At 39.2% G+C, this 27,721-nt stretch overlaps 1 protein-coding gene across 1 annotated transcript; it reads left to right on the top strand.

Annotated features, from left to right (window-relative positions):
- Positions 1 to 234: 234 nt before the first annotated feature.
- On the top strand, positions 235 to 27,721 carry FMO2 (flavin containing dimethylaniline monoxygenase 2). Its single transcript, XM_063627224.1, has 8 exons — positions 235 to 366; positions 10,015 to 10,203; positions 13,313 to 13,475; positions 16,000 to 16,142; positions 20,539 to 20,738; positions 21,944 to 22,299; positions 24,393 to 24,465; positions 25,468 to 27,721. Exons 1-8 carry the CDS (start codon positions 235 to 237, stop codon positions 25,817 to 25,819), a joined length of 1,608 nt encoding a protein of 535 aa, XP_063483294.1. The 3' UTR covers positions 25,820 to 27,721.

Below are 27,721 nucleotides of genomic sequence, written 5' to 3' on the forward strand. Positions count from 1 at the left end.
AATGTTAAAGCTAGATGTAAGCAAGGTTTGCAACAAAGTCCGTAAGACAACTCAGCTTTTCTCAAAGGCAAGAAGAGAGCAGGATTTTTGACTGGCTCTTTATTCAATAGTGCTGCTTATTAAATTACCACTGCTACAATGTTTAAAGCCAATTACCTGACCACATCATAAGGATTCTCTTACTGGTTGCCCCAGTTAAATAATGTTGATCGATCAACTCCTTGACAGGAGCTGATGGCAAAGAAGGTAGCTGTGATCGGAGCTGGGGTCAGTGGCCTGATTTCTCTGAAGTGCTGTGTGGATGAGGGACTTGAGCCGACTTGCTTTGAGAGAACTGAAGATATTGGAGGAGTGTGGAGGTTCAAAGTAAGTGAGATTTTCTTGGGTCTTGAACAGGTTGTGTTGTTATTTCAGGGTGAATCGTAGTTACTGATGGGTCATATTGAGAAATTTATTAAACAACTTTGATCAGATTTATTTCTATTTATTGATGTGGCCATAATGGAACTGAAGTCATAGGCTGGCATCTCTCCTCCCGTCAATACTAACCCAACCCAGGTAGCCGACCCAGGCATGTAAAAGATCTCTTGTTTTGGATTCAGCAATTGTCTTACAGACCATACTTTTGTCATTCTTTAATACACTAATATTAGAGAACATTTTACAAAAATAGAAGTAACAGGGATTCTTCTCAAGATATCACTTCTGTTTCAATTATTAAACCAAATGCTTCCTTAGAGACCATGCTCTTATCATTACTATTTTTCTCTGACAAATGAACCATGTTTGTTTACTGAGCTTTATCAATGACATTCTAGTATAACTGCTGTGAAACTCTTTGTTAAATGTTTTATTAAATTTATTCTATTAATCAAACCAAATATTGATAATGCTAGTTGTCTATATTAGTCCATTCTCATGCTGCTATGAAGAAATACTGAGATTGGGTGATTTATAAAGGAAAGAGGTTTAATTGACTCCCAGGTCCACATGGCTGGGGAGGACTCAGGAAACCTACAATCATGGCAGTGGGAAAGAGAGGTGCTGAGCAAAGGGGGGAAAGCCCCTTATAAAACCATCAGATCTCATTAGAACGCACTCACTATCATGAGAACAGCATGATGGTAGCTGCCCCCTTGATTCAATTACCTCCCCCCAGGTACTTCCCACGACATGTGGGGATTGTGGGAACTACAATTCAAGATGAGATTTGGATGGGGACACAAAGCCAAACCATATCACTGTCCTTCACAATTTGTATAAAAATTAGAAATTTGCATAGATAGATAGCTCTAAGGATTTACAATTATTCCTTCCCACAACCTCTCAATAGGTAGTAGCTTACCACCTTCTAGCTGTGAGATCTTGAACAAGTTATTTACATCCTGTGTTTCAATTTACCCAGTTATAAATGGATATAATAACAGGAAAGTGTGACTACCTCATAGTGCTATTTTGAAGATTAAGGGAGATAATTCATATAAAGAACTTAGATCTAAGTTCCGGACTCATAATAGAGTTCAATAAATGTTAGCTACTAATAATAACTATATATTTTATAGATGAGCAAACTGAAAGTGAGGGAGGTTAAGTGAGATGGCCAGGGCCACACACTGGAGGAACTGGCCTCCAAACCAGGGCCTACATGACTTCTAAACAGATAAGCCCTGACTTACAACCATGCCCTAACTTGCGTTCTTGCTCAAAAAGATTAAACAAAAGTTTAAGTTCAGAATCCAAAAGCATTGACTTTAGAATTATGTAATCAGGTATCTCTGAGATATTAAAACACATAAGAATATTCCAGATGGGAACAAAAGGTTTGAATACATGAAAATCAAACTCATATCAGCAGAGACCATACAAAGGGCTCTCACTGCAGGCTGACTAGTTAGGAGGATGGCAAGGTGATCCAGGACCTGCTCGTGCTTTGTCAGTTCAAATTGAATCTCATGCCAACAGGGATCTTTTTTAACATGTAACATTAGGCTTCTCAAGTACATATGACCATAAACCACACCTAGAGGGTTTCTTTTCTTTTCTTTTTAATATTTTTCTGAGACAGGGTCCTACTCTGTCGCCCAGGCTACCATGCCCAGCCGTGGAGAGTTTCTTAAAGATATTGATTCCTTTGGTTAAATCTGCCACCAAAAAAAAAAAAAAAATTACTGATTTGTGGGCACCATCCCAAATCTACTGAATCAAAATCTTCTGGGGGTTTTTAATAAACATCTCAAATGAGTCCTATGATAAGACAAATTTGGTAATTGTTACACAAACACCTAATTTAAAAATCTGATCATTCTACCATCTAAACACACTCAGAGTTAATGAGGGAGAAGGGAGAAATTGATTCTTCTATAAGACAGGTAGCTTTGCAAAAAGGAAAACAGCTTAAATCACATTCATTTCTTATTAAAAGCTGATGATTAACATCATTTTAGTTTTTCCTGGGATGGTGATATGATGGTCATTCCTGTCTTAACCAAAGATATTTTTGTCCACTCTAGGTTCACATGTAGATTTCAGCTGGAATTTTTTTTTTTTTTTTTTTTTTTTTTTGCTCCCAGGTAGATTCTTAACCTAAACAAGAAATGTAGAAATTACAGTTGGTCCTTGGTATATGCAGGAGATTGGCTCCACAACCTCCCTCCCCCAGTATACCAAAATCCTTGCATACTCACATCCCACAGATTTATTGTCAGCAAAAGAGACAAGAGTTAGTTTGAATAGTCTGCCAACAATATGATTTGATGAATTCTAAGAAGGTATTTTCTGGGGTAAAATATTGCTCCAACTATCCTTTTGCCTGTATCTAAAATTTCAGGTTAGAGATACCTTCCTATTCACTAGAAAAACTGTATTAAAACCTGATTAATTAGGCTTTATTGAATATTAAAGGTTAAGTATATAACTGTGGAACTTGTAACAGTATCACATTTCAAATTTCTCTCAAAACTATATCCAAAAGAGGAATGTAAACTATTGTCTCCACTCAACGAAGTCAAAGAGTCCAAAGAGTATCCCTGCAGAGTGAAACATAAAATAAGCAAAATTTCACAGGCTGCCTGCACTAGGGCTATGTGAGGGTTTTGGTTACCAGGTGACTGGGAGTTTCCAAGAAGGATGCTGGGAGCCCCATGCCCTTCCCTGGTAAACTTTGCCTTTTCACTACTCTACCATCCAGAAGCAATTTTTTAAATGGGTTATTTATTAATTTTTATATTTACACAAATCCTGAGATTACTTAACATATTTGGTGGTGACAAGTTAACAATAAATAAATTTAAGAATCCTTGTCCTATACCCAACCCAGACAATACAGAATTCTTCCAAACTCTCCAGCACCCCCTAGTGGCACATATGGACCATGGGACAGGTAGGTAATTAGCATATATTTTTCGTTCTGTTTCCAGCAACGGGAAGCACTTGGCAAGCATCGCCTTCTTTTCTTTGCAATACTGCTAGGAAGTATGTATTATGATTATCTTTATTTACATATTAAGAAGAAACAGTTTTCAGATAAAGAATTTGCTCAGGGGAACATAGGTGGCGGGAAGAAAATGAGGGTTTACAATTTTGGAGCTCTCACACTTAATAACCTTGCTGAAGTATTGATAGAGGAAAACATGATCTTCTTTCAGCCGCTAACCTTCTCTGTTTCCTTTATTGTTCCTAATACCTTGTATTCACGTGGGAGTTACCATGTACATTTTTTTTCCTGTGGGTTTTCTTTTAATATTTGGATTTGGATCTCCTCCTTTTCCAGATGTATATGTTTAGTTATTTTAATTTCCATGTAATACTCGCTAAACATATCTCAATCTTGGTTTTCTTCCTCTAAGTTCAATCTGAAATATCGCTTTCTCTCTTAAAATATGGCTCCCCCAAGATCCAATATTCCAAACATACTGCCAATGAGTGTATACCCTTTACCTTGAAAGCAGCAGAAAAAAAGTGGTAAATACCTGAGCCAGGGAGCTTAATTAGGGGGCTCTATCAGTGATCAAGGCCAGTGATCAAGGGAGACACCAGCCTAATGAAAGATGACAGAAGATAGCAATACTCTAATAGAGATGTGGTTCACAAAGTTCATTGTGCAGAAGCAGATAGGGAGAGCTTCTAAAATACAGAAATCTGAGCCCATCTTTTTTCTTTTTTTTTTTTTTTTTTTTTTTTTTTATGAGATGGAGTCTCGCTCTGTTGCCCAGGCTGGAGGGCAGTGGCGCAATCTCGGCTCACTGCAACCTCCACCCCGAGTTCAAGCGATTTAGCTGATATTACAGCCTTGTGCCACCACACATCTGGACCCATCTTCTAATGCAACTGGTCCACTGACTGGCATTTGGGAATTGCAATTTTTGCCTCTAATTGTAGGACAAGGAAATAAGAAGAGTTTCAATCATATTCAATTCAAGTAACAGAGCAGATAGATGTAAGGTCCATCTGAGTGAAATGATAGAATCACAGAATATTCTTAAAGAAAGGCAATTTTATTCTTTCTAACTGCTTATGATAACTACCCATGAAAGCAAAAATATTGATTGGTAAGGGTCAATATAATGATGTTTCACAAAGAAAAAGTTTAAATTCGTAAGTTTTTGTAATTCACATTTATAATAAGTAAATCTGTTTCTGCTTTATAAATTTCCTTGCTTAATGTAGTCATAAATCCAAGTAGTTCTTAGCAATCTGGCTTTTCCCCCTCAAAAAGAATTATGCATGCCATTACTGTTGTTCAGTATTATGAAACTACTGGTTAATCTGACCTATTGGAGGACTTAACTACAAATAAAGACCTTTAGGTCTCTTTCTCTTCAAGAGAAAAATATTTAGCCGGGCGCGGTGGCTCAAGCCTGTAATCCCAGCACTTTGGGAGGCCGAGGCGGGCGGATCACGAGGTAAGGAGATCGAGACCATCCTGGCTAACACGGTGAAACCCCGTCTCTACTAAAAATACAAAAAAATTAGCCGGGCGTGTTGGCGGGCGCCTGTAGTCCCAGCTACTCGGAGAGGCTGAGGCAGGAGAATGGCGTGAACCCGGGAGGCGGAGTTTGCAGTGAGCCGAGATCGCGCCACTGCACTCCAGCTTGGGTGACAGAGCGAGACTCCGTCTCAAAAAAAAAAAAAAAGAGAAAAGTATTTTATCTGTATTTCGAATGTCTGCAAATAATACCCTTTAGGAGCAATTCTAAAGCTCTAGTTCTTGGAAACATCAAATATTTGAAGGGAATGAGAATCCTCTCGACTTCATGATTGTATTTGTAGCTCTCTGGACCCAGCAGGACGTTCATCAACATGATGTTACAACAATCACTGTTTTGACTGAGCAGTGACTGTTGAAGTGTGTATTGCTCTTTTGTTTTGTGTTTTGATTTTTTTCTACGAAAGGTAACATGTTGACGGGTTTTTTTTCCTTGTTTATTAAATACTTGATAAAGTTGAGAAGCACATTACCAGGATATACTGTATTGACCCTCCCACCTCTCTTCTGCCTTAATTTTTGGTTGTTTGTAAGAGGGGAGGGTCCTAAGACCACTGTCATTATCATGAGGGGCTTATAAATGTCATGGTGAAGAAATACCTCAATGATGTCTATTTTTAAAACTGATCTTACAGGTTAACAAGCCAGCCTGGTGGGATATTTTCCATCATCATTTAACCAATAATGGTTCTAAAACTTTTGTGTATGCACATGGTCTTAGACCTCCTTTTAACGATTGTATTAACTTACAAGCTCAGGTAGTATTTTTCTTAAGATTCTATCTCAGAGCACACTGACTGAATGTTGAAGTGTGTAGCAAAGTGTTTACTTTCTTCAAATAACCAGCTCTGTAACTCTGTAATTCTTTGCGTTTCTAGCAGTCTGTGTAGTTGCCTTTCTTCAGAGGAAGATTTTTCACATTTCTGGGGCTTTCTTGCTTTTAGGGTGGTAAGATTCCTTTCTTTTTTTCTCTTTTCTCCTAAAATCGATGCAGGTAAGGGTGGGTGGGTAAGGGGTGTTGTTTTTTAACTAGCATGTTAGTTATACTTGGGTGGCTGGGAGGGTTGTTAAACTGAATCTTGCTTAATACTGTCCATTAGCTCTCATGCCGCGTCAGCAAAATGCTTTAATTTTTAACTGTAAAACATGTGACTTGGTTGAGTCTTTTTGTCTTTTTTTTTTTAATAAACAGAATTGGGGGAATTAATGTGGGCAAGTTGCCTTATGTTAGAATGACTAAGTTAAACCTCTTAATTTGTATTTGTCCAAGGCAGACATGATATAAGGAATATGCACTACGGTAGTAACTCCCCTGGCCGCAGAAACCACACTGCAAGCCTGTACGGGGTGGGGTGCTGACTGCCATTTGCCACTTTTAAATGGGCATTGCCGTGGTAATGTGAATCCCATCGATTCAGTAGATGGGTGGGGAAATGAAGATTTCCCCCCAAACCTTTAGGCAAAAGTGAGTTTTTGGTTGGTTGGTTTTGGTTTTTTTCGCCCCTCCTCTTGGCTTTCACATTTTAAATCTTAAATGTTACTATTGCAGGCCGCAGACATGACAGCCAATGAGCAGGTGAAGAAACAATGGAAAAGTGTTCAAAAATTCTTGTGTTAGCTAACAAGCTTCTGAATGTATCACTGTGGTCCACAGAGAAGGCTGGAGGAGGTAGCAAGGAGATGCTGTATCAGCTACTACAGCCTTAAAACAAAGTTGGTATCTCTTTGGACTTTAAAATTGTTCCTATGCAGCTTATTTTAATTTTGTTTAATCAAATAAACAAGAGGGTTTTTCCATGAAAAAAATAATAATAATAATAAAATAAATTTCCTTGCTTGAGTAGATTAAATATTACCCTTATAATCTTCTTTAAACTTAGTGTTTACAACCTTTTTATTGTCATGAAGTCAAACATAAACTTCAATTCAGCTCGTGATCAAAAGATCATAAATTCTAAATAAGTGCTATCTGAATTAACTTGGTTTGCTAGAGTTTTCTGACATTCTGAAAATTCTATATTAGAAGAATTCTTTATTATGTGATAATTTATGTTAAACAAATTATAGCAAATTCTATACATAAGGAAATTCAGACTATATTTATGCTTAAATACATTATCCAGGCAGTACTAGTACTTAAGTAAATATGTGAGTTAAATTTATCTGTTTTGAAAACTGTGTCTCTGTCCTCCTCTTGAGTGACAATAAACCCTCTGTCTCCACTTTCAGATCTCCAAAGTTCAAGTGCATTTTAATATAACAATAAGCTCCATAAAGATATAAACTATGTTCGTACTGTTAGCATCTTATCCCTAACTCCAAGCTCAGACCCTGGTCAGGACAAGCATTTGATACATACTTGTCTATTAAATCAATGTTAATCATCTCTTCATAACTAGGAAAACTACGCCAATTTTACCCAGATTTGTTTAAATACACAGATGCCTACTTCAGCAAACTAAATGTAGAAGGAAGCACATATAAAGACAAGGGGGTCTTTTTTAGCTGCTATTTGCCAATTAACCCAACAATAAAAGTTTATCACTTGGCTGGGCGCGGTGGCTTACGCCTGTAATCCCAGCACTTTGGGAGGCTGAGGCGGGCGGATCACCTGAGGTTGGGAGTTCGAGACCAGCCTGACCAAAATGGAGAAACCCCGCCTCTACTAAAAATACAAAATTAGCTGGGCATGGTGGCGCATACCTGTAATCCCAGCTACTCAGGAGGCTGAGGCAGGAGAATCACTTGAACCCAAGATGGGGAGGTTGCAGTGAGCCAAGATCATGCCATTGCACTCCAGCCTGGGCAACAAGAGCAAAATTCTGTCTCAAAAAAAAAAGGGATTATCACTTGATCTTCAGAAAAATAGTGAGGTCATTATTGTTTGCTGACAGACTACACAAGTAAAATCTCCCAAAGGCGAGTTTTGCCCTGGCCCTAAGATTACTGTAGGGCCTCAGACATCAAATCAGCTCTTCTCATCAATCAAAATTCCCTTAAAATTGACCTGATAGAGGAGCCAACCACATTTTTAAGCCAAATTGTTGGGTCTTTCAAAAACTAGCATTTTGGCTGTAGTGTAACAGTCTTAGTTTAACTGATTCAAAACAGTGGCTGGCTTAGTAAATTTAACTCTAGTGGCCAATAATAACAGAAAAGGGATAAATATTCTTAAGTATATACTTTGGGCCAGGGATTCTGCTAAGCACTTTATTCACTCTCATTAAAGCCTTGAAACAATTGTTGCATGTTTAAGTTATCAATGAGCTCCATTTTACAGAGGAAAATGAGGAAACTGACCTATGTAACTTGCTCATGGTCACAAAGCCATTAAAGGTGGCAGAATTAGGACATCAACCCAGTTAGTGTGACTCCAGAACCCTCCTATTTACTCTATACTACTCATAAAATTATTTGGTCTTGGGGCTGGGCACAGTGGCTCATACCTGTAATCCCAGCACTTTTGGGGGTTGAGGTGGGTGGATTGCTTGAGCTCAGGAGTTTCCGACCTGCCTAGGCAACATAGTAAGACCTCATCTCTACAAAAAAAAAAAAAAATAATACTAAAAATTAGCCTGTGTAGTGGTATGAGGCTGTAGTCCTAGCTACTTGGGAGGTTGAGGTGGGAAGATCACCTGAGCCCAGGAAGTTGATGCTGCCGTGAGCCATAATCATGCCACTGCATTCCAGCTTGGGCCATAGAATGAGACCCTGTCTCAAAAATAATAATAACAATAATAATCTGGTCTTGAGAAAAAATAGTATTTTTTTGCTTCATAAAATATTTCCCATTTTGAGAACTTGATTAAGAAACTCATTGTCTTGCCAATGACATTACATTCAATCATGCTGAAACATCCAGAAATGGTTTACACATCAGTTTGACATCAGTATTATGCCATTTGAAGCCAGTGTTTGAAAATAAAACACTGTACCGTGATTTGTTTATCCAGAGTTCAGATTATTGTATCCTTGTATATGAGACAGAAACCCCCTTGTATTCTAGTGCAAACTCTCTTTGGATTTTAATATATATAGTTAACAATAACACCATACTAAATTCTAACTACCTAGAAAGCTAGCATACCTTAACCTGATAAGCTTTTACCAAGTTACTTGAAATTATAGCAAAGCTACCATTTAAATCTTGATTCTGGCCAGTTGCAGTGGATGAACCAAGCATGATGGTGCCTGTAATCCCAGCACTTTGGGAGGCTGAGGCGGGTGGATCACGAGGTCAGGAGATTGAGACCATTCTGGTTAACACAGTGAAACCATCTCCACTAAAAAATACAAAAAAAAAAATTAGCCGGACGTGGTGGCAGGCACCTGTAGTCCCAGCTACTTGGGAGGCTGAGGCAGGAGAATGCCGTGAACCTGGGAGGCGGAGCTTGCAGTGAGCCGAGATCACCCTACTGCACTCCAGCCTGGGCGACAGAGTGAGACTCTGTCTCAAAAAAAAAAAAAAAAAAAAAAAAAGATTTGATTGTATCAGTGCTACTCACCTTTATCACTTGACAATGATTGATTTGTGTAAAAGGATTCAAACCAAAATTTGCAAACTCTCTTCCTCCAAAAGTACTCATTTTATAACACTGGAATTCTCTATTATGCTCTCTGCCCAGTGTCCTAGGGTTTATTGGTTTCTAAAGAGGTAGTGGTTATTACAGCCTCCCCAAGGGGAATTTAGGAAGTAAGCTGGTTGTCACAAAGACTAGCATTAAATAGGTAGAGACCTAGGATGCTAGTATCTTGCAATGTGCCAAAATAATTGTCCCTGTCCCCAACCTCACTATTGCCAATATTACCCCTACCCCTCACAGTGAGTGTCACAGGCAGGCAACAAACTGGTGTCATCACAGAATGATTGATGGAACACATAGACTGCACTCATTACCTAAACATTGTCGTCACACTGCAGCAACCAAAGACAATCACATTACCCAGGGGTTAGATGTAGAAAGAGTAAAAAACAAACAAAAAATTTTTGAATGCGTCATTATCACTAATTATTTTATTTGATCCTTCAGGAGAATGTGGAAGATGGCCGAGCGAGTATCTATCAATCTGTCGTTACCAACACCAGCAAAGAAATGTCCTGTTTCAGTGACTTTCCAATGCCTGAAGATTTTCCAAACTTCCTGCATAATTCTAAACTTCTGGAATATTTCAGGATTTTTGCTAAAAAATTTGATCTGTTAAAATATATTCAGTTCCAGGTATTGTATTTTTGGGGAAATGGGTTTCTCTACTTTAGTTCAGCTCATATTTAAATAGAAAAGTGACTCTGATAATGAAAGCAATTATGAATGAAGTATCCCATTCTAAGTATTTGTTGAAATATAACAGCCTCATATAAAACCCAAAAAATAGTGTCATTACCCTTGATATTATAGATTATATACATTAATTGAAGAGGAAAATCATCTGTTAAAATTAAAGGTTTGAATAATAATATATTGATGTCAAAACTTTTTTTTTTTCTCCCTGAGACAGAGTCTCACTCTGTTGCCCAGGCTGGAGTGCAGTGGCATGATCTCAGCTCACTGCAACCTCTGCCTTCCAGGCTCAAGTGATTCTCCTGCCTCGGCCTCTGGAGTAGCTGGGATTACAGGCACACATCATCATGCCTGGTTCATTTTTGTATTTTTGGTAGAGACGAGGTTTCACCATTTGGGCCAGGCTGGTCTCGAACTCCTGACCTCAAGTGATCCACCCGCCTCAGTCCCCCAAAGTGCTGGGATTACAGGTGTGCACCACCGCACCCAGCCTCAAAAATTCATTTAAACTAATATCTGTTATCATTGAATACACCTAGCTTCATTTGCCTTGAAAGGGCATATACCAAAATTAAATCGCTGTTTTGTTTTCTTAGCTTCTTCATAGAAATGGGATTTCTTAGATGCGTATTAAATAAACTCACTGGTCTCTGTTCATACTAGAAGGCTGTGGCAAGTATTTTTGCTTATCATTTTTTTCTGAATGCAATCTCTTGCAACCTAAAGATGGCCAGATCATTTTGAAAAACACTTGGAATTACCTTTTCCTGTGCTTCCTCAAAATCAACAAAAAACAATATTTTCATTAAGCATGCAGAATTTTTATCAATGGTCTATACTTTGAGAAATAGCTACTATGCTTAGAAAATAAAATATCAGTCACATTTCTTGGCCAGGTGTGGTGATTCAAGTTTGCAATCCCAGCACTTTGGGAGGCTGAGGCAGGAAGATCACTTGAACCCAGGAGTTTGAGACCAACCTGGGCAATACTGTGAAAATCTGTCTCTACAAAAAAATTTTAAAAGATTATCCAGGCATGTTGATACCCACCTGTGGTCCCAGCTATTCTAGAGACTGAGAAGGGAGGATCGCTTGAGCCTGGGAGGTCAAGGCTGCAATAAGTGGAGATTGTGCCACTGCACTCCAGCCTGGGCAACAGTGTGAGACCCTGTCTCAAAGTAAATAACTAACATTTCTGGATAAATAATTGTTAGTGAGGCTTATTTTTTAATACATCTCATTTTCTTAGTAATTCTAATGCTAGGCTTATATAATATCAACTTACAATAGTAAATTTTGATGAAAATTCGTATTTATAAATTCCATTAAAATGTCCAGTTCTCCTAATGTAGTTTTTCACCAATTCCTGGTAGATCTAACTTGTGAATAACAGATTATGTATACCAGAAGGTTTTGTAACTTTGTGCACTTAACTATCAATCTACTTAACAAATATATTGCCTTCTTATGATCTATAACTTCTATTCCATTCTTTTAAAGATCACGTTAGAGTTGCAAGGGAGTCGTTTCTCTTGGTTATTGTGTTACTGCTACTTTTGTTTTTTGGAGAGTGAAGAGGGGTTGGGAAGACTGGTTTCTGTTTATTGGTCTCTGAGTTGGTGTAAGTCATAGGTGTTAGAGCTCAACTCGAGAAGCAGGCAAACTGTAACAAGCCCTGTTGCTTATGATTGTCAATGTAATCTACATCAGTGCTTCTCAAACTTTAATGTGGACATGAATCACCTGGATATCTTGTTAAAAATGTAGGTTCTAATTTAATAGGTATGGGGTAAGTTCTGAAATTCTGCATTTCTTACAAGCTTCCAAGTGATACTGAAGATCCTGGTCCTCAAATCACATTTTGAATAGCAAGGATCTATAGCACTTAGTTAATATACTACTTTGAACTACCATCTGAAATCTTTTCTTTCATCTGAAAACTGCCCAGATATTTAAAGCCCTTTTACAAGATTTCTACTAATATTCCATATACATTTTTAAAATTGAGACAACTTAAAAATTACCAACACAGCAGTTGGAAAAATGTCTGAAAATTTGAGATATATAAAAGACTAAAATACTTGCAAATGAGAAGCATGCCATTCCTCTTGTATAAACTTTGCTTCCACTTGACGTTGTTTCTTAATCCAGCAGATATGAAACATTTATGTACAATTATAAAAATTAACAGACCTCCAGTGGGCTACATTTAAAAAAATCAATGAACCAATAAATCATTTTATTCAAACGAGATCATGAACTGTCTTGCTCACATGATGTACTCTGTTTTAAAAATAGTAAATGTTAAAAACTATCATTCAGTGGAGTGCTGACCATGTGTCAGGCACTCTGCAAAGTGTTTTGCGTGAAATATCTTCTCTAATACAAAGTCCACAAAGAGGCGGCTACATAAAACGTTCCTGACATATGCCAATTGCATGATCACTTGAATTAGTTTGTTTCCTTGTTCAGACTATCAAATGACAGAGAGAAGTTCTTTAAAAGAAATTTATTTGGTAATAGAGCATTGTAATGAGAATGTACATGCCACGGTAAACTATTTGTGTATTCAGGGAGTTAAAGGAAGATAAAGGTTTTTAAATGGGGAAAAAATATAATTACATAATTGTTTTGAAATAATTATATAAAGAGCAATAACAGGGGTGATGCCAGGCCAAGATTGGACAGTTACTGAGCAGATGTTCTTGTAGAAGTCATTTTTGTGTAAGATTATGATGGTCTTTGTGCAAGGTGGTGGTTTTTGTAGTCTTTTTTGTTATCAGGCACACACCATGAGAATCCGCTCTTTCTGGCCTTTCCCGCTTCTATTTGTCGGGTTTCTTAACATTAGTGACTCCATCTGGATTCTGACAGTTTTCATAAGAACTTGCTTTTTTCTTTCAAGTCCTTATTCAGCATTCAACACCCTTAACAGACTAGTCCCACTGCTGAGTCAGGCCTCTTGCACGAAGCAGCAATGAGAAGGACACACTTGGCCCATGTTATCCTGGAGTAATTCTCAATGATGCCTTCTCTGTGTTTCTTCAAGACAACTGTCCTTAGTGTGAGAAAATGTCCAGATTTCTCATCCTCTGGCCAATGGAAAGTTGTCACTCAGAGCAACGGCAAGGAGCAGAGTGCTGTCTTTGATGCAGTTATGGTTTGCAGTGGCCACCACATTCTACCTCATATCCCACTGAAGTCATTTCCAGGTGAGACCTGCTGGGATTCCCAGCTTTTTGGAGTAGGTTTCCAGGTACTTTATATGTAGTTTATATTGACAAGCAGGATTCATTGCTGCAACTGGGCACAACTTGGCTCAATAAGATTGAGACAGAGCTAGAAAGATGAAAGACACCAAACACCATCTTTGTTTCTATTGGCCTCTGAGTCTTCATCACACATAGATCTCAGAGCCAACTTCCTTGGAAGTCACTAAGTCCTTGGCATAATTTTAGAGAATTCACATCAAACTGGTTCTCTGTTGGAGAGGCCCTTTTAGCCATGTGCCTGCGTTGGCCTTTTTCTACCCTGCCAAACACCGAGCCTTTTTCACAGGTCCATGCTCACACACAAGGGGAGAGCTCCTAGAAAGAAATGCTTTGCAAGTTAGTGATGGGGAGAGAAGTGCAGGAATAGAACCCTGCATCCAGCTGTTCTGGTCCACCCAAGTCTTTCCTCAGAGAACACACTTCTTTCCCAAGGCCCTTAGGAAAATATGTAATATAGTGGTTCATAGTCCAGGCCTCATATTAGAATCATCTGGGGAGCTTCTAAAGCCCTGATGGCCTGGGGACCTACCCCCAAAGATTCAAACACTATGGAGTAGGGTTAGAGCAATGAAAGTTTGCTCAGGTGATTTTAATATATAGTCAGGATTAAGGCCTGCTCATCTAAAGCAATTGTTCTCAAATAGAGTCACCTGGAGGGCTTTTCAAAGCACAAATTGCTAGGCCCCACCCTCTGTATTTCTGACTCAATAGGTGCTATGGCTTGAATGTCCTGTCCAAAACTCATATTGAGACTAATCCCCAATGGGGCAGTATGAGGAGGTGGGGCCTTTAAGAGGTGATTGAGTCATAAGAGCTCTGCCCTCATGAATGGATTAAGCCATTTGTGGATAAATGGGTTAATGGATTATTGGGTTACACAGGAGTGGAACTGGTGGCTTTATAAGAAGAGGAATAGAGACCTAAGCTAGCATGTTACCATGCTTGGCTCCCTCACCATGCAATGCCCTATGCTGCCTTGGGACTCTTCAGAGTCCAAACCAGCAAGAAGGCTCTCAGCAGATGCAGCCCTTCAACCTTGACTTCTCAGCCTCCACAATTGTGTGCCAGAAGAAATAACTTCCTTCCCCCATAAAATATTCAGTTTCAGATATTTTGTTAAAAACAATAGAAGACAAATTAAGACAGTAGCTCTGACATGAGGCTGAGAATTTGCATTTCTAACACCAGGCAATGCTGATATTGCTGGCCATGTGACCACACTTTGAGAACTAATAATCTAAAGATTCTTTCAAGCAACCCCACCATCAATGGCAAATACTTTATAAAGTCATGTGTTTCTGGGAAGCATAAAAGTAGTAACTAGGAAAGGACACAGAGAAGCTTGTCTGTGATTAACCACTAGCAAGTCACTGACTTACACAATATGGAAACCAACTCTTATGTGACTGGTTTTTAGTTTTAGTTTACTTTTGGAAAATAAGATTGCTAAATTGTATTCTAACTATTACACAATTATAATAGCACTTCATAATGTGCTTAAGAAATATTTAAGAGTATCTGATAAGTGATTTTTTTTTCTTTTGAGATGGAGTCTCACTGTCACCCAGACTGGAGTGCAGTGGCATGATCTCGGTTCACTGCAACCTCCACAACCTCCATCTCCCAGAGGTTCAAGCATTTCTCCTGCCTCAGCCTCCCAAGTAGCTGGGATTACAAGTGCATGACCACCCCTGGCTAATTTTTGTATTTTTAGTAGAGACAGAATTTCATCATGTTGGCCAGGCTGGTTTCAAACTCCTGACCTCAGTTGATCTGCCCACCTTGGCCTCCCAAAGTGCTGAGATCACAGGCTTGAGCCACCACACCCTGCCTAATATGTGATATTAAAGTGTCAAGTGTCATTATATAGTCCAAAATAGTATAATGGGAAGCCAGAAGACAGTATCTGGTCCTGCTGTATTCATCACCATTTGTTTGTCTCTGATAGAGAAACTGCAGCTGTTAAGTTGCAGTCTCTGAAATCAAAAATCAACCCCTTTGGTCTTGTGTTTTTTTTTTTTTTTTTTTGGTATTGAGACAGAGTCTCACTCTGTCAACCAGACTGGAGTGCATTGATGCAATCAGGGGTCACTGCATTCTTTACCTCCCAAGCTCAAGCAATCTTCCCACTTCAGTCACCCGAGTAGCTGGGACCACAGGCATGCGCCACCATGCCCAGCTAATTTTTGTATTTTTGTGGAGACAGGGTTTCGCTATGCTGCTCAAGCTAGTCTCAAACTCCTGGGCTCAATCAACCCGCCTAGGCCTCCCAAAGCGCTGGGATTACAGGCCCCCACCTGGTCTGGTACCTAAGTTTGTTCATGTGCTTTACTCCTATAGAGGAGAAGAGGCAAAACAAATTATTGACTCCAGAAAGGAAAAGCTGGCAAATGCAATTTTATTGAAAATTAGCTTGACATAGTTGCTCTGGAGTTCATAGACTTCTCTATTCTTCCCCCTGAAGGTATTGAGAAGTTCAAAGGCCAATATTTCCATAGCCGCCAATACAAGCATCCAGATGGATTTGAGGGAAAGCGCATCCTGGTGATTGGAATGGGAAACTCGGGCTCAGATATTGCTGTTGAGCTGAGTAAGAATGCTGCTCAGGTGTGATGCTCTCTGCTTACCATGTACCTGGAGGGGAGGATTGGGAATGCCATACTGGAGAATCCCAGCCATATAATCGTGGCTCCAATCCTCATTAACTAATTGGTTGGTAGCTCATTGTGGCATCATAGAAAATCTGGAAGTCAAGAAACCAGTTTACCTCCTAGCTCTGTCACTAACCAGCCATGAATCCTAGAGTGATTCATTTCACTTCTCTGAGCGATGGCTCCCTCATTTTTAAAATGGGAACTTTTGACCAGATGATTTTCCATACATGAGGCCTTTCGTCAACATGGCTCACTGCAGCCTTGACCTCCTGGGCTCCAATCTTCCTGTCATCTCAGCCTCCTGAGTAGCTGGGACTACAGGCACATGCCACACCACACCCAGCTAATTTTCATATATTTGTAGAGATGAGGGTCTTGCCATGTTGCCCGGGGTGGTCTCAAACTCCTGAACTCAAGCAATCTGCCCGCCTCAGCCTCCCAAAGTGCTGGGATTACAGGCATGCACAGCCACACCCAGCCAAGAGGCCTTGTTTCTACCTGGATGTTTAATGAGAGGTTAATCTGTTCATATTCTGGAGGGGGCTTTTAGAAATTTAGTGCATATTTGAATTATATTTGAAATATAGATAACCTTCAGTTACCTAAATATTATGAAAAGAAAGATTAAATAGATAGTAGGTCTCTCAACTAAAATCATAGATATTTAGGTGCTTCCTGAGGCCTTCTAACCACTGTCATCTTTGCACCTGCTCAGGAATGACACCAGCTGAGCTGCCAAAAAGTCAAACATTCATTACATGATGATGCTGCTGACAGTGGTGGTCAGGAATAGCAAAAAATAAACTCCTTCTGCAAGGACAGACCTAGGCAAAGAAGGGGAAAATCACTAAACGTCCTCTCCCAAAGTATCCCCTCTCAAGAAGGCCTGAACCAGATGCCCAATCACTCTTACCCTACCTAGCTCTTTCAGCCTGATATCTCTGGCCACCCAGGGCTTACCATGGCCTTATGCACAACCAACAAATCATTTCCATCCTGAGTCTTACAGCTTCAGGACTCTAGATACCCAGTGGCAAAAATTACAAGCAAACATGACACCTGCCCAGCAGGTTAATGAAAGGGTTATATTGGAACCTGTCAGAGTCATCTGTCAGTCAGTTAGTGCCAGCCCGGGAACAGAGCAGGTCACTAACACCAGAAAGAGACTTACTAGACCCAGTAAGTCTTCACTTTGTGAAAATAAACCTCTTGTCACTTATCGCCTCAGTGTGAAGAACAAGTGAGGAGGCAGGAACTGTGACAGCCTGGAGCAGAGCAGAGCCGGAAAGTGAGAGTACCAGCTCTAGGCTCTTTCATGCTAGGAATACCCGCAAAGCCTTAGGAACAGTGTGTAATGGGGCAGTATGTGAGGAGCTAATATAGCAGTCAGCCAAGTGAAGATCCATCCTAGACTACTGCATGTTGTCAGACTAGTGATTTGGACTTAGATCTCTTCATTCCAAAGATATCAAATCTTAGATGGCAAGAACCAGTTCCTCGTATGGGTCTTGCCCTACAGAAAGACTTATGGTGCGAGATTCAATATTAAGAAACTACCTTGGCTCTATTTGCATGCCTTACAGCTCCTTAATCTTTTGCACAGAGTGCAAAAGACTTTGTTGCCATTTCCCTCTATCAGTGTAAATGCCACTAGGCGCCCCCTTTTTAGGAGGTACTTCACTTTGAGGTCAATCATCTTTAAAACAGAGCCTCAGTAAATTCTAGGGCTATGCATGTGATACATCACCTACATAGTAGATTCCTCCAAATATAATGTTATAATCATACATTTCCAGGATTATAATCATTCATCTGCACTAATCTCTTCAATATTTATTAGAGTAGCAACATAAATCTATAACTATGATAAAACCTTTTACACAGAGTAATATACTCTCAAGCCTTCTGTGAAAAGACTAACCAGAGACTTTACAGGAGCTATACATGCTAGGAACGGAACTAGGTGCATCTGCAAAACTTGAAATTACAACCTGAACTCACCAAAATTCTGAGTGTGCACTGCTCTGTTAAAAGAAATTCACCTTTATAAGGATACGGCACCCTCTACCACAATCCAAAAGCACCACTCAAGATCATATGGGATGGTGCTGCATCGTTGTATTAGTTCATTCTCAACGCTGCTATGAAGACATACCTGAGACTGGGTAATTTATAAAGAAAAGAGGTTTAATTGACTTACAGTTTGGCATGGCTGGGGAAGCCTCAGGAAACTAACAATCATGACGGAATGCACCTCTTTACGAGGGTGGCAGGAGCGAGAATGAGAGCGAAGGGGGAACCCCTTATAAAACCATCAGATCTCGTGAGAACTTACTCCCTATTAGGAGAACGGCATGGCAGAAACCTCCCCCCATGATTGAATTATCTCCACCTGGTCCTGCCCTTGACACGTGGGGATGATTACTATTCAAGGTGAGATGTGGGTGGGGACACACAGCCAAACCATATTAGTCATTTACATACTTCTGACCAAAATCCAAATCTCTGGCCTTTGACCTAAAGCATGTGTCTCAGAGAAAGCAGCCTGAGCCTAAATCCTCATGTTTCTCTCACTGTTGCAGCTAGTGTCACTAAGGCAGGTTAGACTCCCCTGCTGTAGGGAGGGTCACAACAGAAAAAGAGTGAATCAAACAGGCAGAGCATTCCATTTGAAACATGGTTTGCCCCTGACAAAGAAGAGGGGACAGTAAGTAATGGAAAGAGACACTAATGAAAGTATTTTCGTATCTAATATCCAATCAAAGTATTGCCAAGTCAGCCTACAAGGGCAACGGCAGGAGAAATTCACAACATAGGTATATACCACACACAGACCAGCAATACAGGAATGCTTGGTATAGGTGCTACTTCACAAGCAAGGAATGTAAGGCCCATCCCCACAAAATTTGTCTCCAAATTCTGGTTCACTCCAGACATAAGGCATTGTATGAAACTCCTCTTTTCCAGCCTAACTTTACAAAATAACAGCTAGCAGTACTTATCACTTGCCAGGCAATATTTCAAGTACTTTATATGTACCACCTCATTTAATCTACACAAGAATGCCACGAGGTAGGTACTCTTAATACCCCCGTTTTACAGAGAGAGAAACTGAGGCACAGAGAGATTGAAATAATTCAGCCATGGCAACACAGATTGAAATAGTTCACCCACAGTAGTGTGATTGGGATTCAAACCCAAGCAGTCTGTATCCAAACCTCTTAAGTAAATTGGTTACCTTACAAGTGAATCTTATGTGTTTACCAAGTATAGCCTTAAACAAAAACTTACTGGATGGTATGTAAAAATTTAAGAAGCAGTTCAAGTATGCATTTGGCCAATGGGCGAGTAACAGTAAACACAGCAAAATACACATTTGAAAAGAGATTAAATGTACATTTTGGAAACAAGGGAAATCTTCGTAAACAAGGTAAAGAATACATCTGAAAGAGGATTCAGATGTGCACTTTAAGAGAAAGAGAATCACAGTATAAGTTCAGAGTTTTCAACTTTTAAAATATATTACAGGCACTATGTCTCATGCCTGTAATCCCAGCACTTTGGGAGGCTGCAGCAGGAGGATTGCTTAAGCCCAGAAATTTGAGACCGACCTGGGCAACATAGTGAGACCGTCTCTACAAAAAAATTGTTTGAATTAGCTGGATGTGGTGGTACTTGTCTGATACTGAGGTGGGAGGATCACTTGAGCCTGGGAGGTCGAGACTGCAATGAGCTATGACTGCACAACTACAGTCCAGCCTGAGTAACAGAGCAAGACCCTGTCACACACACACACACACACACACACACATACACACACACACACATACACACACACACACACAATAATAAAGTCTTTTAAATATGGAAGGAAGATTATTTCCCTTGTTATTCTCCATCCAGGGATATTCAGATGCATACGCTTATACTTGTGTAGTCACTAGTCTATAATCAAACATTTCCAAGGATTATAATCATTCTACCTGCTCTATAGAAGAAACTTAGGTGAGTGGAAAACATGAGGGGAGGGAGGGAGGAACTTTCTCTTAAGGAGCAGCAAACCACAACTGTAAACATGGGAAAGACTTGTGGATTTTGTCATCAGAGTTAGCCCAAAGACTTTCTGATGTCTCCATGAAGTTCTCAAGACTTTGTTGCAGTCTTCCTGCATCAGCGTAAATGCCACTGGGTACCCCTATTTAGGAGGTACTTTATATTGAGGTCAATCATCTTTAAAAGAGAACCTCTGTAAATTCTGGGGCTACACATGTGATACATGACCTTCATAGTAGATTCCTCCTAAATGGGACAATGCCCTAATTTAAACTGCATTTCTTTTTGCTTGCCAGGTTTTTATCAGCACCAGGCATGGCACCTGGGTCATGAGCCGTATCTCTGAAGATGGCTATCCTTGGGACTCAGTGTTCCACACCCGGTTTCGTTCTATGCTCCGCAATGTACTGCCACGAACAGCTGTAAAATGGATGATAGAACAACAGATGAATCGGTGGTTCAACCATGAAAATTATGGCCTTGAGCCTCAAAACAAGTAGAGTTATTTTGCTTTTTTAATGGTATACTCGTTGGTGAGCAAAGTTGTCTGAAGGTGTCTCCCTTAACAAAGATTCAAATTGCTAAGACGGTAGTTAAAACTACAATCTGACAATATGAGTACCTTATAGGTCCTGGAGTTTGGATTCTAAATTTGTTCTGTATGCCTTTAAAAAATACTTAAGAAGATGAAGAAGTGTTATAAGCTGCTCCAGAAAGCAAAACTAGGGGAGAACTTTCTAACGCCCAGAGTCATCTAACATTGGAGAAAACTGTTTCAAGAGACTACGACCTGCCTTTCAGAGGGATGTGGTGGGAAACATGTAATTCTCCATCTAATAATTTATGCTTTGCTAACCCTATAGCATGAAGGTTCTTCCAATGGGAAACCTTTGAAAACACATTCCTTCTTCTTTGCTAAAAGACAAATCTCTGTTGACGTCAAAGTTATATGTTAGTGATTTAAGCACAAGCAAATGTTATGAATGGTTCTTTTGCTTGAGTTGTTACAGGCTTCTTCCCTTAAAAAAACAGAAGAGCTTTAGAATCTTTTAACAAATGCCTGCCATGTAACTACCATATTCTAAGATCTGACATAAGTGACATGTATTGTCTATTAAAAAAAGAAAAAGAAAATGTTCTCAAATCTACAAAAAAAATAAGCGGACTTTGCATCAACATCCATGCTATTACTAACAGAGACTCCATGGATATTTGGGATTAACAAATATCACCAAACCTAATTTTATACATTAATTTTCACATTGATCCCTTCATAGATTTCAAAACTAGTGGAAATTTAGCAAATTTTTTCTTTCTTATGATCAAATAGGGGTTAAATAAAACAGCAAAATAATAAAAGCTAGATAGCATGAAAAAGGTTGAAAACAGAAATGGTATAATAACCACCATAATACTTGGGGATTGACCATAGGCACAGGCATTTTGTCTAAGCCCTTGGGGATGCTTCCTTCCTTAAAATCTCTTTCACTCACATTGCCTACATGTTTCCCCTTATTTATTGACGGGAGACATTTGTGACATGAGAATTAAGTCAGAAAATAAGGATTTGAACAGACAACCAGTTAAGTTAGAGTTTTACAGATATTTGAAAAGCCCTTTTATTTTCAGAGCCATACCCCAAAAATATCAAGATTCCTCAGCAAATGATCCTTCAGAATGTTTTTCTTCTGTATGTCTCAGATACATTATGAAGGAACCTGTACTAAATGATGATGTCCCAAGTCGTCTACTCTGTGGAGCCATCAAGGTGAAATCTACAGTGAAAGAGCTCACAGAAACTTCTGCCATCTTTGAGGATGGAACAGTGGAGGAGAACATTGATGTCATCATTTTTGCAACAGGATATAGTTTCTCTTTTCCCTTCCTTGAAGATTCACTTGTTAAAGTAGAGAATAATATGGTCTCACTGTATAAATATATATTCCCCGCTCATCTGGAGAAGTCAACCCTTGCATGCATTGGTCTCATCCAGTCCCTAGGTTCCATTTTCCCAACTGCTGAACTTCAAGCTCGTTGGGTGACAAGAGTTTTCAAAGGTAAGTGTGTAGGCAGGTGAGTGGCTAAGCATTTCAGATCTGGTGAAGTTTATCAATAATGATAAGAAGGTTGCCTGAGATAAAAAGGTTGCCAAGAAAAAGTTTGACAACCTTGGCTGCTCTCACAAGACTAACATTCTAAAAAGTTACTGGAGAATTCAAAGAATAACAAATACAGGAATTTAGTAATAATAAATACCTGCAATCATCCTTTTAAAATATTAGACAGTCAAGAGAATTTCAACTGGCATAAAGCTAAGTGCATGTTAACTTTTCTTTGAATCATGAGAGATAAGTTTAAGAAAAAGATCTGTGTCTCCTGGTTTTACCTATGTGTTGTTTAAAAATTCCTCAGCATATCTGCAAATCAATTTAACTCTTAATACCTGAGCAGCTCAACCTCACAAATCCCTACAAGTTATAAAATTATTAAAAGGTTTCTGAGTGTCTGTGTAGCACTTCATACTCCTCAGAACGGTATTATCTCCCTGCCTCCAGGGTTCAATTCTGTTCAGCAAAAGCTTACTGAATACCTAGCCCTGTGCTGGGAACTAGTGGGACAGAGAGAAATTTAAACAGATCATTTCAACATAACATGACAAATGCTTTGATTGAGTAATATATGGAGTGCTCAGAGAAGGACAGAAAGGGCACTTATCACGGTAGAATAAGGGAAGGGCACATGATAAAGGAAAATGTCCTGGATAACTGCATTTCTCAGGGGCAGAAAAGCGAATTGCCTGAACAAAAGCATAGAGGCAATGATGCATATGGAAAGGCACATGCTATTTGACATTGCTAGAGCATGACATATGAGGCAGAAAGAGATGAGCGATTACTCTTGGAGAAGAAGGAGACAGGACACAGGAATTTTGTAAGACATGCAAAATTCTAAGCTATGGAGCTTAGATTATAAATTATAGATCAGTTCTTCCCAAATATGGCCACACGTGAAAATCATCTGATGGATCCTTAGGGACCCTGATTAAGTAAGACTGGCCAAGGGACCTGGAATCTGCATTTTAGAAAGCTCTTCAGCCCGGGGCACCAATGAAGGGTTATAAGCAAGGAACAGGCATTAGCAGATTTACACTTTAGATAGACTGTTTCAGCAGTAGTGTGGAATATAGATTTGAAATTGGGAAAGACTACAGCCTCAGGGATGAAAGAGAAAGCTACTGAAATAGCCTATGCTATAATATGACGCATCCTGGGCCAGGGCAGAGATACAAAGTGGAAAGGAAGCCATAAATGTGAGAAATCATTGAGGGAAAAATCAGCATGACATTATGATTGGTTCAATGTGGGAAGGTCAGAGAAATAGAGAGGAATCAAGGAGGACTTACAGATCTCTGGCATTGGAAACCAGGTGGACAGTACTGCTGTGAATAAAGAGGGGGTGTGCAGAAAATGATGCAAGTCTGGACAGGAGGGCTTCAGTGAGGAGCTCAGGTCTGGACTACTTGAATATGAGATGTCTGATGACTCTAGGCAAGGGGACTTGTCCATATTTCAACACATCCAAAGCTCAGGGGACACTTGTGGGCAGGCGATGGAGTCATGAGCACACGATAATAACCCCTGCATCAATCTTTCCCTATCTCTACGGCCCTACTCTCATCTCTCACCAGGTTTATTTCAACAGCCCCTTTACTGGTCTCCCCAACTTTGGGCTTGCCTCCCTGGCATCCATTTTCCTAAATTCAGCAGCCAGACAGATCTTTCCAAAAAATCAATCTGATCTTCTCACTTCATTCAGAATACTCTTCCACTGATTTGATTTGGGGCCTCCTGTCACCTTCAGGATAGAGCCCAAACCACTAGTCATGGCTGCCAGGCTCCCAGACACGCTTCCCTTTTCCAGCCTCTTCTCTTGGCCCTCTCTATCTTGTAGTCCATGCCATAGACTGTGCTCCCTGGACAGCATCACATAGAGTGCTATGGGAGTGGCACTCCCTGAAGTTCAGCAGCACAGAAGCCCTGACTGGTATGACATGGTTCAACATCCAGAGTTTAATTTTAAGAATCAACAAATAGAAAAAGTAATGATATTGACTCAAACTTACTATTCAAACCAACCTTTTATTCCTTAGGCTTGTGTAGCCTGCCCTCAGAGAGAACTATGATGATGGACATTATCAAAAGGAATGAAAAAAGAATTGACCTGTAAGAATTTTTTTTAATTCTTTACAAGAAACAGTGTTTCTCAAAGTACAGCGATCTAACTACTTACAAGAACCGCCTAGCTGCCTGGTAAAATGCAAATTTCTGGGCTATAGCCCAGATGATTGAATCAGAAACGCTGTGTGTGAGGCTAAAAATTTGCATTTTTATCTTCTTCCTAAATGATTCTTATACATACTAGGTTAAGAACCAAATACTTAAAGATAAGAATTGTACCAAATCAGAGCACTTCTCCTTGGCTTAATTTCATTTCAGTTTTATATGATGCCCATGTCAGATTCCATAACTTCTCAAGCCACCTACATTCTGTGGTCAGAGAGGGAATGGGATGAGACAGTGGTGGTGATAGTAGCTTGAATAGCTGTGAAAATTTAGAGAATCCCCATCAAAATAAATTGGGAAGGGGTTGGTGTGAAGGTTCAAGGATTTGTGCTTTGTGATGAGGTAAAATGAGGTTCAAAAGTGATCGAGTACCCTTGGAAAGTTGATTTGGGGCTTATATCAGGTGTAAGGAGTTTTCTCATGTTCAAATTCAAATTTACCTAACATTGATTGAGTATCTACTATATGCCATCCAGACTGCCAGGTACTTTGGTAATTTAACAAGCAAATATTAAGCATCTCCTCTGAGCAAGACACCAAGCTATGCTTTCATATGCATTATCTCATGAATTCCTGCAGCCATCCTGGCTAGCATGTCCTTGCCTGGAGATTTGCCACTGCTTAAAAAATGCCAAACAATGGTTACCAATCTTGTCACATTTCTAGAGCATCCATGAATTCATGGCTCTTTATTTGAGGGCGTATTCTCAATCTGAGATACGAGCCTCCTGGTATGATAAACTCAGACTTTCCACTGAGATTCATTCCAAACTCACTCACATATTCACTCATTCCTTCATTCCTTTAGCAGTTTTGAATGCCTAATATTCTAGAAAACTTAGAACATACTGTGAATATTCCCTTTTTACTTCCTTCACTAAGGTTTGGAGAAAGCCAGAGCCAGACATTGCAGATCAATTATGTTGACTACTTGGACGAGCTCGCCTTAGAGATAGGTGCGAAGCCAGAATTCTGCTCTCTCTTGTTCAAAGATCCTAAACTGGCTGTGAGACTCTATTTCGGACCCTGCAACTCCTATCAGTATCGCCTGGTTGGGCCTGGACAATGGGAAGGAGCCAGGAGTGCCATCTTCACCCAGAAACAAAGGATACTGAAGCCACTAAAGACTCGGGCCCTAAAGGATTCATCTAATTTCTCAGTTTCTTTTCTGCTGAAAATCCTGGGCCTTCTTGCTGTTGTTGTGGCCTTTTTTTGCCAACTTCAGTGGTCCTAGTCAGCATAACGCTTTGGGCTTTATTATCTTGTCAGTCACTACCTCTTAAAGAAAAAAAGACTAGAAGAAAAAATATAAAATTCATGTTCTAATTATAGATTTTAGAGTTAGATAGTACAGGTGAGGGGGAAATTGTAAAGAATTAGCAGAATTAGGTCTATGTACAAAACCAAAATTTTGTCATGAAATTTTGCCATTCCACTCTTCCCTTAGTTCACCAAAGTCACCAAAACGTAAAATAAGACTGGCTCAGGTAAATAGTGCTGCCAACCCTGATATAGGGGAGTTGTATGGAAAAATAGTAGAATTACACAGCATGAAAAGCAGCCCATGGTTTAAATTATTAGACAATTTAAATTGTGGGTAAATATTTAAAACTCCTGAACAATGTTTTTGATGGTCTTCTATCCACCCTATTTGGTAACAAAGTTCTCAGATGTTAGTCATGTTTCATTTGCTCAGTCGGGGATCACTCAAAACTACTAGACAAAAAAGTGAGAGGATAGATTTAGAAAATATCAGTGATGCTCAGATGAACTTTTAGGACCTCATATTAAGAGCTAAGCAAATGGCCACACTTCCTATATTTTGACAGAGATACTGCTGGAAAAATTAAAATTAAGATGCCATAACAGCTACCTAACAAATATATATGTTTAATGCTTATCATAGGCCAGACATTGTGCTATGTGCACATCATATGTATTATTTCATTTAATTCTCACAACAATTCTGTGAGATGGTTACAGCTATTATAGTCATTTCACAGATGATGAAACTAAGATTCAGAGCAGCTGATCTTGTGAAGCAGCTGGAATTGGAACCCAGATTTCTTGAACTCTAGAACTAAAGATCATAATGTTGTCTTGTAATATATTTATTTACAAAACACTTCATTATTTATAAAGATTTACTAACAGTTTATCTTATTTATACTCATATATCTGCTACTTTGGGAGGCGCTTTACATAGAAAACAGCATTCTTTTTGCCAAATATGACCAAATTACTTTTATTTATAATTTTTGATTTATATTTCAGGTAGATCTAAAAAGCATCTGAAGGAATTTACAATGAAAGATACCTATGCAATAACATTTAAGATAATCTTTGACATTTTGGAAAAATAAGAATTGAGGAAAAAAAGTGTATCTCCCAAGTAGATGCAAAGCATTATAATGATTGACACTTGTATCTAACTCCAGTCTTACAGATAACCAAGGCAAAAAGCTAAATAAGCAATATGTAACCTCTAACATTTGGTAAAAGGAAGTATACTGATCTGTTAGGAGAGACAAACTTTTTTTAGAATTGAAGTCTGAAACGAACAAAAGCAATTCAATGTCAATGGACACTGAGCAACACAATAGACAAACATCTCCTAAGGGAACATTGTTACAGCTGCTCCTTCCCTGAACTGTGCTTTGCAAGGTAAGCTCTGTCCTGAGTCCAAACCAAGCCCTTCCAAGAGAGAACAAAGGTCGGAGACGTTGAAGATTTCAGCAAATTTCTCTTATTTCTACCAAGCCTTTGTGAACATTGCTCTTCATTTTGGCCGTATTTCTCCCTCAGGGACGGAGAACAATGGAATGTCAGTCAGTCTCCGTAGTTAAAACTTTTTCTTTAAAATTCAATTAAGTTACACCAGGATTTACAGGCAAGTTTTTTTTTTCATTGCTCCCATAAGCAAATTTGTTTTAAAATAATTGCAAATGAGGTATATACTTAGTTCTTGGTTAAAAAATATATTGCTTTGTTAAGTATTAAAGATTATTTGTAAGTCATTGTATTAATAATACTAATAAAATTTATCAAGCCTTTATAGCAAAGGTCAGTGAATTACCACTGCCTGTGGGCCAAATCTAGCTCACTATCTGTTTTTGTAAATAAAATTTTATAATAG

The sequence above is a fragment of the Symphalangus syndactylus genome, chromosome 12, assembly GCF_028878055.3.
Source record: "Symphalangus syndactylus isolate Jambi chromosome 12, NHGRI_mSymSyn1-v2.1_pri, whole genome shotgun sequence".
Lineage (NCBI taxonomy): Eukaryota > Metazoa > Chordata > Mammalia > Primates > Hylobatidae > Symphalangus > Symphalangus syndactylus.